The 19,379-nt window shown below is 43.0% G+C and overlaps 1 protein-coding gene across 2 annotated transcripts in view; it reads left to right on the forward strand.

Moving 5' to 3' along the window:
- The first annotated feature begins 3,482 nt into the window (after positions 1–3,482).
- SLC34A2 (solute carrier family 34 member 2) overlaps positions 3,483–19,379 on the forward strand; it is a 30,214-nt gene continuing 14,317 nt past the window's right edge. The window contains exons 1-6 of one of the 2 annotated variants that reach the window (XM_079989710.1): positions 3,483–3,651; positions 10,479–10,572; positions 10,699–10,833; positions 13,708–13,836; positions 15,469–15,612; positions 17,143–17,254. In XM_079989710.1, the coding sequence (XP_079845836.1) occupies positions 10,482–10,572; positions 10,699–10,833; positions 13,708–13,836; positions 15,469–15,612; positions 17,143–17,254 (611 nt within the window). In that variant the 5' untranslated portion in view covers positions 3,483–3,651; positions 10,479–10,481. Of the gene's footprint in view, positions 3,652–4,352; positions 4,391–10,478; positions 10,573–10,698; positions 10,834–13,707; positions 13,837–15,468; positions 15,613–17,142; positions 17,255–19,379 lie in introns of those variants that run through there. The other variant, XM_079989711.1, reaches the window with a different exon arrangement.

Genomic DNA, 19,379 nt, shown 5'->3' on the forward strand with positions numbered 1-19,379 from the left:
TGCTCAATATCCATCTGTATTACTTAACTTTTGCGCTGTAACATTGGGGAGGTCACCTCAACATTTAAAAACAAATCCCAAAGGCTTATTTTTCACAATTATGAGCCAGAGGGGTTTGCCCCTAAACTTCTCTGATCTTTTACGGATCTTTTACCTTGTTCCTCCTTTCTTCACATCTGACTAAAATTCTGGCATAAAATCAAGGTTGCCTTAGCAACAGATAGTGTCATCTCAACCTCCTAAACTCTAATGGGAAAGCGGATTGGTTTAGGTGGTGACCAAATATAGTAAATTCCAGAATTCCCATGCAGAAGGAGGAGTTTTAGCAAGTGTGGTTTTTTAAAAACCTCATATTGCTTTGATAAAAGGGCTGCACTTGCCAGAATTTCATTTTTTTCCTATGCAGGCATCTGGTTTTTCTCGAATATGAATCTAATTCTGTTTATTTCTATAATGTGTAAATTATCTTTCCATTCTTTCCAACACTCCAAAATCTGAATGAGGTATTTTGAATCACAAAAACATGTTTTGGCTGTCTAGAGAACAGGATCTGACCATTTTTCACTACATTGAACTTTCAAAATTCTGATGACTTCGGTATTTGGAGAACAATTTTGCATGACAATGGAACTATATCAATTTATTTACCCCTGAGCTTGGAAGTATTTTCTGGGGGGGGGGGGAAGAAATGGATATTTTGAATAATTATTTTATGTCATTAGATCTATTCTTTTTAGAACATTTATAAACTTTTTTCTAAAGTAGCAAATAAATTTAGAAGAAGGTGCAAAATAAAGCAAATAGAACCAGAAACCTGCCAAAAATAAATAATAACCAAGTTTACCACATTTAGAAGGGTTGTGAGAATAAATGAAGTTTAAGTAAAAAACAATAGTTGCATATAGTTTGTTCACTATCAACTCAGTTTAACCTTACAAGCTGTTTTCACACAGTGGCTAAAAGTATGATCCACAAACTAAGAAGTTTCAGGTTCAAATATTTTTTTCCACACTTTGGTAAGCTACTGTCTCTCAACCTTGACCTCCCTACATCAGCAAAATGATGATGTTATCATAATTTGCCTTTCAATATTGTAAAGGTAAAGGGACCCCTGACCATTAGATCCAGTCGCGGACGACTCTGGGGTTGCGGCGCTCATCTCGCTTTATTGGCCGAGGGAGCCGGCGTACAGCTTCCGGGTCATGTGGCCAGCATGACTAAGCCGCTTCTGGCGAACCAGAGCAGCGCACGGGAATGCTGTTTACCTTCCCGCCAGAGTGGTACCTATCTATCTCCTTGCACTTCGACGTGCTTTCGAACTGCTAGGTTGGCAGGATTTCAATATTGTAGCAGGTATTAATGGGCAATTGTGTCATAGGTAATTTTAGACTCTGGACTGAACTGTCTTGGGGGATCTATTGATGGCAATGTGTTTTTCTGTTGAAGATGTGGTACCCAGCCACGCAATGCACTAATCTCTCTGCATCTCTTGCTTGTTCTGCTGAGTGGGACGCTGGACTTCTGCCCCCAAGTTCCGCTTTGCTGTGATAGTGACTCTGGAATCTTTTGACACTTAAAAATGCTATTGCTGCATGCTACCTCAGTCTCCAGTCGGTGATACTGTACATGTAATGATGTGTGGGATTCAGCCAGATAAAGGCTGCAAAACAAGTCATAGGCCTTAATTATTTCTGCGACACCCATGGCTGCAGCATGATGAGGTCACCATTACATGTGAACCAGTCCTGGGTAAATTTTGCCAACTACAGTAGCATAACCAGTCCACATGCATGATATAAGGGGGAAAATAACTAAGGTGCTGTTCCACCCTTTATTTTCAAGACTGGGTATGGTGTGTTCCAACACACAGAAGGAAGATGGGTGTGCTTGCCAAAGGAAACTGCAGTAGATGTTGCTAAAATTTACAGGTGATTTGAAGTTTCCTTCGGTCTGTCAGTTTAAGCTCTTGAATGACTCCTATTTACAAATTATCTACTGGCAGTACGATCGCAACATGGCACATTTAGGAATGTGTACCGGTACTTACTTTGAGTAAAGGGGGGGGGGTAAAGGGGACACCTGACCATTAGGTCCAGTCGTGGCTGACTCTGGGGTTGCGGCGCTCATCTCGCTTTATTGGCTGAGGGAGCCGGCGTACAGCTTCCGGGTCATGTGGCCAGCATGACTAAGCCGCTTCTGGCGAACCAGAGCAGCGCATGGAAACCCTGTTTACCTTCCTGCTGGAGTGGTACCTATTGATCTACTTGCAGTGTGTGCTTCTGAACTCCTAGGTTGGCAGGAGCAGGACTGAGCAACGGGAGCTCACCCCGTCATGGGGATTCAAACTGCCAACTTTCTGATCGGCAAGCCCTAGGCTCTGTGGTTTAACCCACAGCGCCACCCATGTTCCCACTTACTTTGAGTAATAACATGCAAACACTGTTCTACTCGGACACTTACATCACCGGTAGTGCTTCCAGGTTGTGCTCCAAATCACAATAACCCAACTAGCTGCAGAATTACTTTGTCCTCATCACTTTGATATTTCATTGCCAGATATTGGGATTGGATTTGGAAGGTTTGGATATAAATGCTTGCTCAGCCCTGAAGTTCAACGGAACAACCATGTCACCACCTCTCAGACTACTTGAAGCCTTGTTGAGAACTGAGCATTATTTAGCTGTTAATCCACTGTTTCCCCTTCAAATTAATCCACACTTGCACAAATTTGCATTTGCATATGAGGAACAATTTAGGTCTTTCCCCTCATACCAATAGGCATTTCCTCATGTGCTTGTCTCTGCCTTCTAATTTGTTTATCCTGTCATGCTGCTTAAGGACCTTGTTTTTTTAAAAAAAACATTTCCCCACCTGGGAAGTGTTCAAATGCCTACAGTTAGGCAATTGTAAATTCTCAGCACACAGTTTTTAATGCGGTTTGCTTGCGCAGTTTTCTCAGTTTTGTGCAAGGCTGAGGGACCAAAACGCAAGGCTCTGCCGGAAATAATTACTAGCACAGCTGGAAAAGAAATGAAAACATGAGTAGTGGCCCTGGAAAGAGGAGTAGCAGGAAGTTACAGTTGATCCACTGCCAAAATAAATTGCCTGTAACCCTGAGTTGAGCAGTTCAGAGCCCAATTCTCCCCAATTTATCTGACTATCTATGTATTGGGTGTACCTAAATTTACAGGGAGAAGGCATCAATATTGGTGTTTGAGTGTAACATCATGTGGACCATGCAAATTAAGTGGGAACAAAAACAAAGTGGACAAGCTCTTATGTACTGTTGTGATGGCAAAATGAGGCGAAGGCATATTCTAGTTTGCCTGGAAGCCTTCAGCTAGGGTGGAGGAGAACGTTAATTATATTGTTGACCATGCAAATTGAACACCCTTAATCCAGAGATCCCCAGCACTCATTGGCTAGCTAAGGTGCAGCAGCAACAAAAAAAACTGTCTGTGATGCATGCAAAGGTAGACAGTTCTGTTTCCACCTACTCTAGGTGTGATCCACTCAGCAAGCTAATAGAGATAAAGGTGGGAGGTGCACTTGCTTATTTGGAGAGACATTGGGAGTTTTTGAAACACTGAAGATGGTTTTGGATGTAGGAATTTTACTGAGCAGAGATGTGTCTCAGCGGTGACTGACTAGGTACGTACACCAACTGAAATTCAGAACAATTAAAAGAGAGCAGTCCCAGTACTTTACAAGTGACTTGCTTGTGAAAGACTGGTTCTTTCCCCAATACGAATCAGCATTGTGAACTTTCTAATTTGCTTACTTACCTTGCGATTCTTTGATGTCATTTGATTTCTGGCTTTGCCGGGGTACGATTACCCGGAGCGCATATAAATTTTTAAAATCTTTTCTAAAGAAAGGCACTAGGACAGCAGTAGCGGCAGCTGAAACAAAAGCTGAAGTTTTTCTACCTCAGGAGAGCGAATTATGACATCATTTTGTTTGGAAAGGGGTTCTTAACGAGTTTGGAGAGAATTAGACTTGCTTTTTATCTGATCTTTAAAAAAAAAGAAGAAAAAAAAGATCTGCAGCAAGATAAAACTATACCACTAACAGTGCTCTACCAGTCAGGACATGTTTTTATCTTAAATGAAAAAGAATAACAAAGGATGCAGTGGCTGGCAATTTAGAAGAATGGATGTAATCACCTTTAAACTTTGAAGCAGGACTGTTAAAGTTCCTCTTTTATTGCTGATGGGGTATTTTCTGAACTAAAAAAAACTTCAGGTAGGCTTGGCAGTCCAGAGGGTGCAATTGGAATTTAACCTGGTGATGAAAGTAGTCTTTGCCCAATAGCTGCTCTCTCTATATATTGTAGCTCCCCACAGAGATACCTTTGTAAATCCTTCATTGTCTGTGAAGGAAGGAGCAGGTGAGTAAAAGGAAATCTGAGCTCAAACTTTCCATTGCCTTTATGCTTTCATTGATGTTTGCCTCCCAGGTGCTCCTCTTAACTACCTACCAGATATAGCAGCCTGTTGTTCCAGTGCAGGAAATCTGAAAATTATATGGAATTCTGTTTTGAAGTCTTTTTTTAATTGTACGTCAACTGAGATATTGTAACCCATAGTGGCAGCCCACATTTATTAACCATAAAATAGCTGTTGGGTTAAGAATGTTTGATTTCTAGAGATCAAACATGTTCAAAGTGCGGGAAGTTCATATTAATGAAGATAATCAAATGTTGGGATTATTTTTTATTGTTTGTACAGAAACCCCCCCCCCTCATTTATTTGAAACCATTTTAAAAATATATTTCAAAACTAAGTTTTACTCAGAGTAGATTCTCTAAAATGAATGAATATGTTATGGCCATTGTTTTGAATAGGTCTACCGTGAGCAAAACTTTGCTGAATGCCTACCACAATATACGTCTCATTGCATTTTCAGGGTATTTGCAAAAAGATGCGTTTTCTGTGACGAATTTGCTTTGATGCACTGAGATAAAGAGGTTACACTGCGCTAACACTGTCAGGCAGTGGCGTAGCGTGGGGGGTGCAGGGGGGGCCGGCCGCACCGGGCGCAACATCTGGGGGTTAGGGTTAGGGGGCGCAAATCCACGGGTTAGGGGGCGCAAAGCCACGGGTTAGGGGGCGCAAATTACTTGCCTTGCCCCGGGTGCTGACAACCTACGCTACGCCACTGCTGTCAGCTGAATATAACATTAGGCAGACATCCACTGAGATCAGGGTAATGGTTTTTCTATTAGATTTGGGTGCCTTCTGGAAGTGGTCATTACGTTTTCTTCCTTGGGATTCTTTACTTGGGTTTGAATGTACTGTATGTTTTATTCAGAGTGCTCTTATGGCCCCAAAGGATAAAAGAGGAAAGCAGCTAACATGATACTTTTAACCGGATCTTTATCTGCCGTGAGAGGAGGCAGGCTTTTGAACTTCACAGACATCTTCCTCAGTGATGCAATCAGAGACCTCAAGATCCGTATTTAAATTTTGGGCAGTGCACTTCCCCTTGCCTGCACCAAGAGGAACAAATTTAAATGCCAATCGGTCTCAGGGATGTCACGGGAGCGAGAAGAACTTGTCCCAGCCAATTTAAACTGGTGTGCACACATGCTTATTAAAATTATGACTTGTTGTATCATGTGCAGCGCTCTCTCTCTCTCCAGTGACATCACTAGGAGCGCTGAGCTGGGTAGGAAAAATAAGTCAACACCTTTTAAGTAATGAAGAAACAAAACACTTTTTAAAAAGCTGAATCTTTTAGTCTAATATTACAAAATTGAGACAGCTGAGCTAGATTCTCGTTTGGTATAAAGTTGCCTCATCCTGGAGCCATTTGTTGATATAGGCTGACTTGCATGAACTTTTTTTTTTTTTAATGCGAGTTTGGCAACACCGCATCATTTGAGCAGCATTTTTGTCTGCTGCGTCTTGGAAACATTAATGTGCTTATTGTTATTCTTATTGAATATTTTTTTATTGCTCTCTCTCTGTGTGTGTGTAGGTAGGTACACCAACGTTTTATTTTCCAAGCGATGCTATTTCTGTTTTAAGATCCTAGGGTACAGTGCATAGCAAGTTGTCTTTCGATGATGGAGACCCAAGCTAAAATCTCTGCCCAGCCGTGAAGTTCAGTGGAGGACCATGACACAGTCCTTATCTCTCAGTCTAACCTACTTTAGAAGGTTATTGTGAGGATTAAAGGGAAATGGAGACACACAGTATAAGCTATTTTAAGCCTCACGGAAGAAGGGCTGGGAGAATAACTTGTTAATCCTCCTCACAAAAACCTTGCGACTAAAGAGAGTAATTTGTCCAAGCCCACAAAATGAGCTTCTGGAAACTGTAGGACTTTAATATAGGTCTTTAAAGCCTGAGGAGGATGAGGTTCCAGCTGGATGTCAGTAGTTCTTATTAGCTGTTTTGTGTGGCAGGAGAATTCCTGTGTGACACGACAAAAAGCACAACCTCATAGACACAGATTCAAATAAGAGGCAGAATAGTGAAGGGAACAGAGTTTTGGGATCGGTTTCAGGAAAGCTATAATCAAATGCTTGCTCAGCCATTAAACTTGCTGAGTAACCTTGGGCAAGTCGCGGTCTTTCATCTTTATGTACCTCACTGGGTTAAATTGGGAGAACCCCATGTACGCCTCCCGGAACTGGTGGAGGAAACTTTCACGAGGATAATTGACCAAAGACAGGATAATTGGCATGAGTAATGAAAACTGCAGGTGCAAATAGATTTCTTCAGCCAAGTACGTTTTCACAAGCATCCATACCGTGCGAGCTTTTGCCATGGAATGTATTCCTGGCAAACATCGCTTTTGAAATGCAAAAAAACAATAACAAAGATTTAAATATTGCCTGTGTAGGTGTAGCAGCAGGTGTAGATGACTGGGAGTTCACTGGGGCAGGGACATATCTACATATCTATCTATATTTGCTTGAATCCATAAACAAATCCTAAGCAATGACAATGAATAAGGACCAAAGTGGCCAATTCCAGGTGAGAGTCCCGTAGGCATTTTGGAACAATTAGTTGTTTTTCAAGCGCAACTCAATTACATCAGTCCAGTCTGGCGGTTATGGAAACATTAATGTTGTTCATTAACTGGAAGGCCCCGTCTGCATAGACAGTTGGCTTGGAGGGAACACGCATTGAAAATGTTCAACGCTTCTGTTTCTTCAACCTTGAACGTGGAAAGTTAGCAAGTGTTAATATGTCTCTCCAAAGGATGCTTCAGGCCAAACATACAAGGTTTTGTTTTCCTCTACTTTCGTGTATCCTTCAATATCTGAAGAGAGTATTCACATATGAAACTCTAACTGCTTGCTGAGTTAATAAGTGGTTATGATTGATACTACTTTTCCACGGGAATCACCACTCCTGGTTTTGCTTCAGTTTCTCTTCGTCTGCTCCCCTGTAATTTTGAGTTTCCCAAATTGGGTTTCTTTACTGTATTCACTTGAAGTACAACTTGTCCTTTCATTGGGTTGTCATGGATGGCAAGCCCCAAACAATGCTTTGTAGTCACATACAAGTCACTGGTTTTATACCTCTTTGTGTTATACCCAGGGGAGTACAAACAACCTCTTCTATGGGAGGGAAAAAAACACCGTGAGGAATCTAGCCAAAGAACGCTGACAGTGATACTCCTTGAGAGCCTATAAGTCATATTAAGGCTATTAAAGCTTGGGTATGATCCTGTCAGGTAGTTGAGTTCAACAGGACAGAGTTTCACCCCATAGTTTATTCTCCCGCTAGAAGCAGAGGGATTTTAATATGCTTGACATTGTTCCGTAGGAAATATTCACTGTTATACATAAAACAGAGTGAACTTCCATGAAAAATGAGGAGCAAGGCGGCTGAACAAAGGTTTGCCAATGATATTGTTAGTGTTACAGACCCTCTAAGTGTCCCTATTTTCCAGGGACGTTCCTGATTTAGAAAAGACGTCCCTGTTTCTGATTTGATCCTGGAATGTCCCACTTTCCCTTAGGATGTCCCTATTTTCATTGGAGAAATGTTGGAGGGTATGGAGTTATCCGACCCCTGAACCGTCTGAAGGCAATCCTGTATAGGGAAGTGGTTTGGAGGTTTCATAAAAAAAAAATGTTTAATGTTTTATTATGTTTTTATGCATGTTGGAAGCTGCCCAGAGCGCAGGGGCAACGCAATAAGATGTGTGGGGTATAAATAGTAAAATTATCATTATGGAATGGGACGTCACTATTTCCACCGGAGAAATGTTGGAGGGCATGGTGTTATGCGGAGTAAGAATAATAGTTTTTAAGTGTAGACGGTTCAGAAGTGAGTCAAAGAGTTTGGGCTGCTTTGTGTGAGTTAGTTGGGGGGCTGTCAGCCACCACTATTTTTTTAATCTGAAACTTTCCGATTCTAAAAATAACCTATTGTTTTTTAAGTTGCATACACACCATACATTTAAAGCATACCCCTCTAAAAATGAAAAAAAATCCTGGGAACTGTAGTTTGTTATGGGTGCTGGGAATTGTAGCTCTGTGTGGATAAACTACAGGTCTCGGGATTTTTCTTTTTCTTTTGAGGGCTGTGTGCCTTAAATGTATGGTGTACTTTAAATGGCCTTCGAGCAGTCATGTAACAAATTAAAATTAAATATCACAAATTAAGAACCCTGGGTTTTGATAATTCTTTGAAAGTAATTTTTTGAAAGCACACTCTCTCGTCCATGGGTAGGCAAACTAATCGCCTTCTAAATCCGCCCCACGGATGGTCTGGGAATCAGCGTGTTTTTACATGAGTAGAAGGTGTGCTTTTATTTAAAATGCATCTCTGGGTAATTTGTGGGGCATAGGCATTCATTCATCCTCCCCCCCCCCAAAAAAAAAATCTAGTCCGGCCCCCCACAAGGTCTGAGGGACAGTCGACTGGCCCCCTCCTAAAAACGTTTGCTGACCCCTGCTCTAGTCGCAACCTGGCTCAGGGATGGATTGAGAAAGATTGGTGGAAAAGTTGTAGAGAAGGACTAGAATTCAAAATCTGCAACAAATCTGCCTGTGAAACTCTAGTCCCAGTTACATATTGTCCTCATTCGGACATAACACTAAACTACAGTTTAGAATTACACGAACAAGGTTGGGCAAACCTCAGGCTCATGTATCTGCCTTCTCTTCCCCCGACAAGGAAGAGACATGCTTTTCTGCACTGCATGGCTAGAGAAGAATCACTGTGCTAAAAGCAATGTTGGTAAGAAGGGCTGAGATCTCACTTTGGTACTTGTGAGCTAAGTCGAAAGCACAGTAGCTCAGTGGCATAGCGTGGGGGGTGCAGGGGGGGGCCGGCCGCACCGGGCGCAACATCTGGGGGGCGCTCGCCGCCTCCGGAGTCGCCGAAGAGCCTCGGGCGCAGGCTGTAGCAGAGCCCCATGGCAGCAGCCCAGGCAGCAGCAAGAAGAAGCTGGCAGCGGCGGCAGGTTAGGGGTTAGGGGCGCAAATTACTTGCCTTCCCCCGGGTTAGGGGGCGCAAATTACTTGCCTTGCCCCGGGTGCTGACAACCCACGCTACTCCGCTGCAGTAGCTTGTTAACTGGAAACCTTTAGAACAAATGTACACCTTTCATTCTATTATAACACATTTACTACCACGTTGACTGTGTTTTTTTCTGCTGGTTTGTGATCACTGTGGCCAGCAGCGTAGAAAGACGGGGGACATGAAGACCGTTTTTGGACAGGCCATGTACCAAAGAAGAGGTTTTGTACCCCTTCAAATTAATGCAACCTCAGGGTTACGACATAACAAGAAAAGAGATTGGGAGGGAGAAAGAAAAAACCAAACCCAGACACTAGTTCTTGATTAGAGGGTTCTTGTTACTGCCAAATGGAATTGAAAAATTTAAAGGAAAGGAGGAGTAAAAAAAAAAAAAAGGCTAATAACACTTTAATGTTCACAAGAATGAGCTAGTATCATTCCAGGAAGTCAATGGAATAATTAGGAACCAAGAAAGGGAGGAGGAATAAACCAGCCATTAGCACTGTCATTTTCTAAAAAAGATGAAATAAATGAATTAACACTGTGAGCATAATCCTGCACATATTTCCTCTGTTCAGTGCTGCCTTTGTTCAGTAAAGATGCACAGGAGTTCAGCCTAAAACTGTCCCCGTTTAGGTGACATTCAAAATGCTTAGAACTATGGTATTTTCCTCTTTAGAGTAGTAAGAGATGAAAGAGTCGAAAGTGAGAGACAATTGTTCATTCATGATTGCGTATTTGTTAGATCGATAAACGGGTAGCTGTTTGGGTTTGTTCAGATATTTATTTGTAATGTGGAATGTGAGCTACCTTAGTTAAAATAAAGGGGTTCGTTGTTGATGGCATGGCATTGTATAAATCCCTTGAGGAAATGGCCTTGGTTCATACAGGCTAGTATTCAGAGTTGATTCCCTCAGATTCATATAATTAACCCTTTTGCATGGAAATGCTTTGGCGCTGACCTTTAGTTGGTGGATCATCTCTTTGCAGGCAATGGCTCCAAGGCCTGAACTAGCAGGAACAGACGCAAGCAAAGCCCAAGAAAATCAAGTCATGTCTGACAGAGCGATGAACAATTCAAAAGGTACATAAATAGTTACAATTCCTATTCCTATATATCCTATATTAACATTCTGTTTAGAAGAATGTGAGTTTGTATACACAAGGATAGGTAGGAAACAGTTATTAACTTGCTTGCTGGCTCTCTCAGGTGAAGCGGTTCCTGTCGGAAATCAGCTGGAACTTTTGCCCGCTTACTCCACCATTGCCTTGGCAGCAGAACCAGCACCAGAATTTGACCCATGGAGTTTGCCAGAGCTCCAGAACACAGGAGTAAAGTGGTCAGGTAAGAACCTGTCATGGATATTTATACTTTCCCACCTTAATTTGTGCTTCCTGCATTGCAGGGGTTTGTTCTAGAATGGGGTGACCAACTCCCAAGAGACTGCGATCTACTCAAAGAGTTAAAGACTGGCAGTGATCTACCCCCTTTTTTGGAGTTCAGGTCAAAGTTTTTGAGCTTTTTTTAGGAAGAAAAGCCCTGTTTTCTGGGCTTCAGGGCAAAGATGTTGAGCCTTTTTGAGGGGAGACAAACTTGTTGAGCTTCTTTGGGGGGAGCCAGTGATCTGCCAGTGATCTACCCCAGATGTCCAGTGATCTACTGGTAGATCACAATCTACCTGTTGGACGTGCCTGGGATCCTCCAGGACCCTTCCAACGCTATGGTTTTCAAACGTTAGCTTTCTAGAAAAAGGGACAGCAAAGGCCAGGTGGAAGTTGTTTTAATCATTGGCTCTGAATCTTTGTGCCTTTATTTACCTATCAGTACATGGGTGGCATGTGGGTTAAACCACAGAGCCTATGACTTGCCGATTAGAAGGTTGGCGGTTCGAATCCCCATGACGGGGTGAGCTCCCGTTGCTTGGTCCTTGCTCCTGCCAACCTAGCAGTTTGAAAGCACGCAGTGCAAGTAGATAAATAGGTAGCGCTCGGGCGGGAAGGTAAATGGCGTTTCTGTGTGCTGCTCTGGTTTGCTTAGTCATGCTGGCCACATGACCCGGAAGCTGTACGCCGCCTCCCTTAGCCAATAAAGCGAGATGAGCGCTGCAACTCCAGAGTCAGCCATGACTGGACCTAATGGTCAGGGGTCCCTTTACCTTTACCTTTAACACCAAACTATCTGTATTCTCTGATTTGACATGCTTTGTTTTAAAGGTGGACAGCTGAGCAGGCAAAAGAGCAAATCAGTGCATCTGCTAATGAAAGGTCTCCCATTGAACATGTTGCGTTTCCCATGTTAGGGAAGCAGGAGAATTCTCTCAAGCTGCAACCTTCTTTTCCATTTAGGGTGTTCAAATGCCACTGGGTTCTGCAAGCAGGTTGTAAACAAAATTGGTATTGCTGTTGGCAAACAGATCACCTTGGGCTCTAAGCTGTGTCCATTTTTGATGGTGTCAATGCTGACCTTACTTCTCAACCATTAATTCCATATCTGTTGGTTCCTGCTGGTCTAGTAATCTCTCAAAGGTGGAAGGATGCATCTTGTTATTCTAGGGAAAGTCATGTTCATTGCTGTTTCCGAAAAGCTGGCACTGCCCTCCAACTTTTCTTCTGCTTGGGTGGTCATTTGTGATTTACATGACCAAACTATCTTATGGCTGACACATTCCCACTAAATATGTGTTTATTTGGCAACATTCATGATCATTTGATATGCTTGGTACAAATATGAACCTTGTCTTCCACTACGGAATATATTGTGCACCACCCATTCTTTTTAAAAGCTTTCTATGATTGCTATTTTATTATTTTGTAATTGTATTCTTCCTGCTATAGGGACACGGGTGGTGCTGTGGGTTAAACCACAGAGCCTAGGACCTGCCGATCAGAAGGCTGGCGGTTCGAATCCCTGAGACAGGGTGAGCTCCTGTTGCTCGGTCCCTGCTCCTGCCAACCTAGCAGTTCGAAAGCACGTCATGTGCAAGTAGATAAATAGGTACCGCTCCAGCGGGAAGGTAAAGGGGGTTTCCGTGCGCTGCTCTGGTTTGCCAGAAGCGGCTTAGTCATGCTGGCCACATGACCTGGAAGCTGTACGCCGGCTCCCTCTGCCAATTAAGCGGGATGAGCGCCGCAACCCCAGAGTCGGCCACGACTGGAACTAATGGTCAGGGGTCCCTTTACCTTTATTCTTCCTGCTGAACTCAGAGGCAAGACGTAATGCCTTGTTGTCCAAAGAGCTCAGAATGGCTTCCACGTGGATTACCAGGCACACTCCATTCAGGAATCTTAACAAGCTCAGAAATCCTTTGTTTTCACAGTGGCTCGTGCCTCCAAACCATTATTTGGCCCCAAAGTCTGTTTCATTTTCCGGATCCCTTTAGTCCTTTAGTGCAGTGTTTCCCAACCTTGTGCCTCCAGCTGTTTTTGGACTACACTTCCCATCATCCCTTGCCACTGGTCTTGCTAGTCAGGGATATGGGAGTTGTAGTTCAAAAACAGCTGGAGGCACAAGGTTGGGAAACACTGCTTTAGTGAGGTCAAAGGCGGTTCTCCACTTCCTGTGGTAGGAAGATCCCCATAGGAGCTGCTTATGCTTTGGTGACAAGTGAAAGTTTAGAGTTGTGGACTGGTTCTGTAGAACCCTCCTCTACCCATGGAAACACTTTACCTTCTGTATTTTCTGTAGAAACAAGATGGAGAAGCCAACCAGGCCATTCCAACAGGCAAAGACACCACCTATTAGGGACATACAGTGAATTATTTAAATACGTATCGACCTGTCCTGATGTGTACCACAACAGGCAAATTCAGCGCGATCTTCCAATGCTTAAAAGTGCATGGGAACTCTGTTGTAATAATCTTCTGCCCCCTTTTTGTTTAAAATTAATGATGCTATTTTCCTAATAATATTATGAAATTTCAGTAAAAACATAAATAAATAAAATTTATCATTCTCACATTTTGCTTTAAGTAGGGTGAGAAGGGGCAATTGATTTTGTTTTTTGTTTTTAAAAATCTTATTGCGTTTTTATAGCTTCATAAGAATCGTTTAGCTATAGTTAAATTTTAATAATGAGAACATTCCTTCTGGTTTATCATCCACCAAACTCACAGCATCAGCCTTGACTCCACAGACTTGCAGGAAACCGATTGACTGCTGAAAATCAAGTATTAGATTCTTTGCTGTTTTGTATATGCAAACTTGTTTTGTATTTTGCAGAGCTGGATGCGAAAGGCAAAATACTCCGTGTGACAAAAGGATTTGGAAAGTTTGTCCTCTTGCTTGTCCTGCTCTACTTTTTTGTCTGTGCCTTGGATGTGCTCAGCTCAGGCTTCCAGTTAGTAGGAGGTAGGAAAACACTTTCATCATGGTTACCTAAGTCTCTCTTTCTGTAAAAAGGATCTTGTTGAGTTAAGCCTCACCCCTCCAGAAGAGCCCACTTCAGACAGATGAACAGAAAAAGAAAGTGTTAGTAAATGAATGCTGACGCCCCTTTATTTGCAAAGGCACCTTTTGTTTTCAGCATTCCAAGGGGGTGTTGACATTGTTTTATTTTAGCTTCAGGTATTAGTCTCGGATGGTATAGATGGTGTCAGTCGTTGGGATGAATTACAAGTCAAGCTAGACTGTTCTATGGAACCTTAAACTTTTTACAACGGTATTATGTAGTGTGAGATTTTGTGGGTAAAAGAGGGGCTGGGGAAACCCAGCTAGATGGGTGGGGTATAATAATAATAATAATAATAATAATAATAATAATTATTATTACTACTACTACTACCACCACCACTTTACAGATTCATGACAAAGGCAGTGAACACACACACACACACACACACACACACAAAAACCTCTATGGTCCTATATAGTGATACCTTTCCCAAAATCCTGCAGCTGCTGTGAGAAAGGGGAAGAAGAATAATGTCTACTGTTCGTTGCTGTCAGTAGTATCTGGACTAGGGATCTCCCACACATCTGCTTGTCCCATGCCTAGAAAGTATGGCTCCAAGCAGTTTCCCCCTTGCCTCTCTCCTTTCTAAGGGAAAACTTGCTCTTTAGCAATAGATAGGAACAAACAGCAATCCGGGGGAAACCCAAATGGCTGTTTGCTTCGATTGAGCACCAAAGAGTGGTTTTAATTGGGGGGAAGGAATGGGACAAGAGGAAGTGTCGATATAAGTCCGAAGTCAGGAGTCCTCAAACTTGGCCCTCCAGATGTTTTTGGCCTACAACTCCCATGATCCCTAGCTAGCAGGACCAGTAGTCAGGGATGATGGGAATTGTAGTCTCAAAACATCTGGAGGGCCGAGGTTGGGGCGGTTTTGCCTTTGCATCAGAGCAAGCAGTTATTTACTCTTCCATACATGAATGGCAGCCAAAATAAATGGCAGGAGGCATAAGAGTTGGGTTCTCTGGGGGGTGGGGGTAATCTCTATTTAATGGCATAGGAAATACCTTTGGTGAGTCAATAATGACCCCTGCCACAACACACAGAGCTGCCCCCTGACTTCAACATCCTGCTCACACTAAAGCACGACAGAAAATTGGAAACTGGGTTTTCTACATATAGGTCTTCTTCTTTGGCGATCACTCGTAGCCAAGTAAGATTGTCTTCCATAAACACGGTTTTAACAGTGAGTCCGTAAGTGACTGTGGAGGCCAATTCTGGATCCATACGGCCTTCCACAGTGGGGACATAGGTTTCTGGGCGGGAATTGATCACGGTGGGGGTTTGCCAAGGGTGGTTTCCTCTTAGCACGTTTCTCCCTTTTGCCCTGAGTTTGAGCGTCTTCAAAGGCCATATCATCTTTGGTCAAGGCTGTTCCCCAACTGGAGCGACCGCAGGCCATTGTTTCCCAGTTGTCGGTGTTTATACTACATTTTTTTAGATGTTGGAACCATTTAGAAGTTGGAAACTGGGTTGTCTGCATATAGGTAGCAATTATGTTATTCAAAGACACAATCTATCTTTTTTTGTAGGCAAAGCAGCAGGGGACATCTTCAAAGAAGGCTCCGTGTTAGCAAATCCTCTTGCAGGCGTAGTGATTGGCCTTCTGGTGACAGTCATGGTGCAGAGCTCAAGCACGTCCTCATCCATCATCGTCAGCATGGTGTCCTCTTCAAGTAGGTTAATGGTACAAAGGATTGGTAGTTAATGGATGTTTTAGTTGAAATTCTTGCATTGCAGGGGGTCATCCCTTGGGGTCTCTTCCAACTCTACAATTCTATGATTATAACAGCCATACAAGAAATATGTAAAATAACTAAGCAAGTATTAGACATCACCCCAGAATTGGCCCTCCTAAACATCTTCCAAGACAACAATGTCCATTTACACCACAAAGAACTCATAACCCACCTACTCTCAGCAGCCAGAAACACCATAACCAGACACTGGAGAGACCTGTCAGGAGTAAGCATGGACCAATGGTACCAAATAGTATGGGAAACAGCCCAACTAGAAAAATTAACCAATAAACTGAAACTGACACAGGGACAAATAGAAGAAGATGCCTTCACCCCGGGATGGCTCCCCTTTATCACATACACAGCCCAACAAGACAATGACAAAAATCCACCAACAGCATACAAATCAGTATGGCTAACCTGATCCAAAACACCCACACACCTCACTCACACACAAAAACAAAGATCACCACAGCCAATCACAAACAAACAACCACACCCTAGGCCAACCCCAACCTCTCTCACCACCAAAGGAACACAAGTGAACAGCACAAGCAACGCTGACACCAAACCCTACATACATTAAGCATATTAGAAACATCACCACCCCACTCCACCCCCTCCCATCTTCCCCCCCTCCACCCCTTTTTTTCTCCCCCTAATGTCTCAACAAATGAAACAGATTTATAAAAATGTTACATGGAAAAAATACGAGAGACATTACACATACTTCGGTAAACCAAGAAAATCTTTAATAAAAAAAATAAAATAAAAAATTCTATGATTATAGATTTGTACAGGTCATCCTGAAAGTTGTGCACGCACAAATATAGAAAGCAAAGGGGTTATTGGAAAAACATTTTCATAAAAAACTACTATGGGAATATCATATTGAAAACAGGAACAGACAATGTGTTTGGTGTGCCTTTTCTGTTGTAAAGACAGGAGGAACTACACCTGATAGAACGCTGCCTTTCTGAGTAACTCTTTTAAGCTGTGTGAGACTTGGTCTGGATTTTGTAGCCCTGGGTAGGAAAGGACTCTTAGGAGCAATGTTGTGGGAAGAGCCAAGGTCGGTCTGTGGTTGCAGAGTATTTATTTCAGTCATTTGATCCAGGGGGAGGGGGGAAATGACAGGGGGAAAGGCAACCCTGCAAGTTTAAAATATAAGACGGAGTCTAAAATATAAGACGTAGAAAAATATTTTCCTGTTGGAAATTGGGTTGTAATGTTTTGGCAGATGACTTAGATCCGAACCCCACTGTGATCTCATTTAGCCATGTTCTAAACTCAACAGTTGGTGCTTTCTCCATATTCTGATTAGTGCAAAACAAGCTTTGTGATCCTCAAGTTAGTTACTTTTGTGTCTCAAGAACAAAGGAAGGTCCTAAGTTGGTTCAATGTACTGTAGATGCCAACACTGCCCATCCCTTCCATTTTTCATCTGTTGCTTCCAATATCTTGCAGTACTCAGTGTTCGGCACGCAATTCCGATCATGATGGGAGCCAATATTGGTACTTCCGTCACAAACACCGTTGTGGCGCTCATGCAAGCTGGAGACAGGAACCAGTTTAGAAGGTACCAGTGTTTTAAACTTAAGCTACAATCGATTATAGGAGCAGGTTGTGATATTTAACTGTAGAAATTCCCAAAATGTATGCAATGACATTTTTATTTATGCTGCATTACAGTATTGCATGATATTCTGTGAACCCCCCTGAGATCTTTTGATGAAGCATGGTATATAAATCTGATTAAACAGTTTCTTTTACTGGGCAGTTGAGAAAAACACTGATTGCTTCCTATATTATCTATAAAATTAAAATAGTAAACAAATAAATTAAAGTACGTCACTCTGTTTTCCGCCTTTCTCACCCTACCCTCAGTGGCTACATGCTTAAGACAACTCCTCTTAGAGAATACAAGAATACGTTATGCATCTGCAAAATGTGCAATCATTGGGCTAGATGAATATTGGTTGAAGCCTTGCAACAGTACTAATATGCAGGGGTGAAGTATCCCCCGAAATATGGGCCTTTATAGTCTGGGGGCCCTTGAGCACAGGATAGCAGCGAGTCCCTCAGCCATTCCATTTCTCCTCATACCATGTCCCCCTCCTTGACCCATTGAAACTAAAATGGTTGTTGCCCAGTAGGGCAGTTCTCTGTGGTCAAAGAAAAACACGAGCATTACTATTTCACTAGTTGCATTTTTTAAAAAAAATGTTAATAGTATAACATCCTACAATACTTACAAGCAACTAACATGACTAGTGAAAGCACCTTCTTGTATAGGGTGCATCTGAACTGAGCAGTAAAGGGACCCCTGACCATTAGGTCCTGTCGTGACTGACTATGGGGTTGCGGCACTCATCTTGCTTTATTGGCCAAGGTAGCCAGCGTACAGCTTCCGGGTCATGTGGCCAGCATGACTAAGCCGCTTCTGGTGAACCAGAGCAGCACATAGAAATGCCGTTTACCTTCCCGCTGGAGTGGTACCTATTTATCAACTTGCACTTTGATGTGCTTTCAAACTGCTAGGTTGGCAGGAGCAGGGACCGAGCAACAGGAGCTTACCCCATTGTGGGGATTCAAACTACCGACCTTCTGATTGGCAAGTCCTAGGCTCTGTGGTTTAACCCACAGCGCCACTGAGCGGTAGCACAGCTAATTGTGTGGGGGAAGAGTTTGTGGTCTTATTTAGATGAATGAACTTTGTGTTGTTCCTGTGTCCATATGACTGCCGCACCTTGTGTTGTGGAGCATGTGCTCTTTTCATTATCTGCACATCACTGTTGCTTGTTTGTGTATTGTGCCCTGGGATTGTGAGATTGACGTCACAAATAAATCTCCTTAAGCCAAATCATATCTACCCTACATTTGTACAGTAACCTTTTCATATAGTCCTTGTCATAAAACAGCGTTGTGAGATTGGTCGTTATTAATCTTTTATTACTGAATCCAAGAATTAATAATTTGCCTGATGATTGTATTATCAATTGGTGGTTGTTTTGGAGTGCTCAGAGTTTACCTGATGGGGTTTTATCTGATGCTGCACAGCTTCTTTAACTGACTTTGCGCATTGGTGCCATTTCCTGTTGAAGTTGTCTCGGGCTATCTGCACCACATGGCAAACATCATCGTGCTTTTCTCTCTGCATATTTGCAAACGAAGCAGATGTTTTGGGACAGGGCTGCCGACTCTGTAAGGACGAGATGCCTTTGGTCCCCACAAAATCCGATGGGAGGGAGGCTGGGCCCCCTCAGTGATGAGGGGGCAAAGAAGCCAAGCCAAGCACAGTATGGTTTCAGTGCCCAACCCCACCTGAGCGTGAGAGAGGAGCACCCGCTGGCCACCCCCAAAATGTGACATCACACACGCACCACATGCCAGGCACGTGATGTAACAAGCGTGCATTGTGCGGCAGGCTCCATCAATCTTGGGTGCAACTTGGCACCTCTGTTTTGAAAGCAGCATAGGTTTCCAGGGCTCTCTCCTCAGTTGTGAACCAGGACCAAGTAGCACCACTCCTGAGAAGCGAGTGCTGGCCACATGACCCGGAAGTTGTATGCCAGCTTCCTCAGCTAGTAAAGCGAGATGAGCGCCACAACCCCAGAGTCGGCCATGACTGGACCTAATGGTCAGGGGTCACTTTACCTTTGAGGGACATGGGCGGTGCTGTGGGTTAAAAACCACAGAGCCTA

The sequence above is a fragment of the Podarcis cretensis genome, assembly GCF_951804945.1.
Source record: "Podarcis cretensis genome assembly, chromosome: 9".
NCBI classification, from domain to species: domain Eukaryota; kingdom Metazoa; phylum Chordata; class Lepidosauria; order Squamata; family Lacertidae; genus Podarcis; species Podarcis cretensis.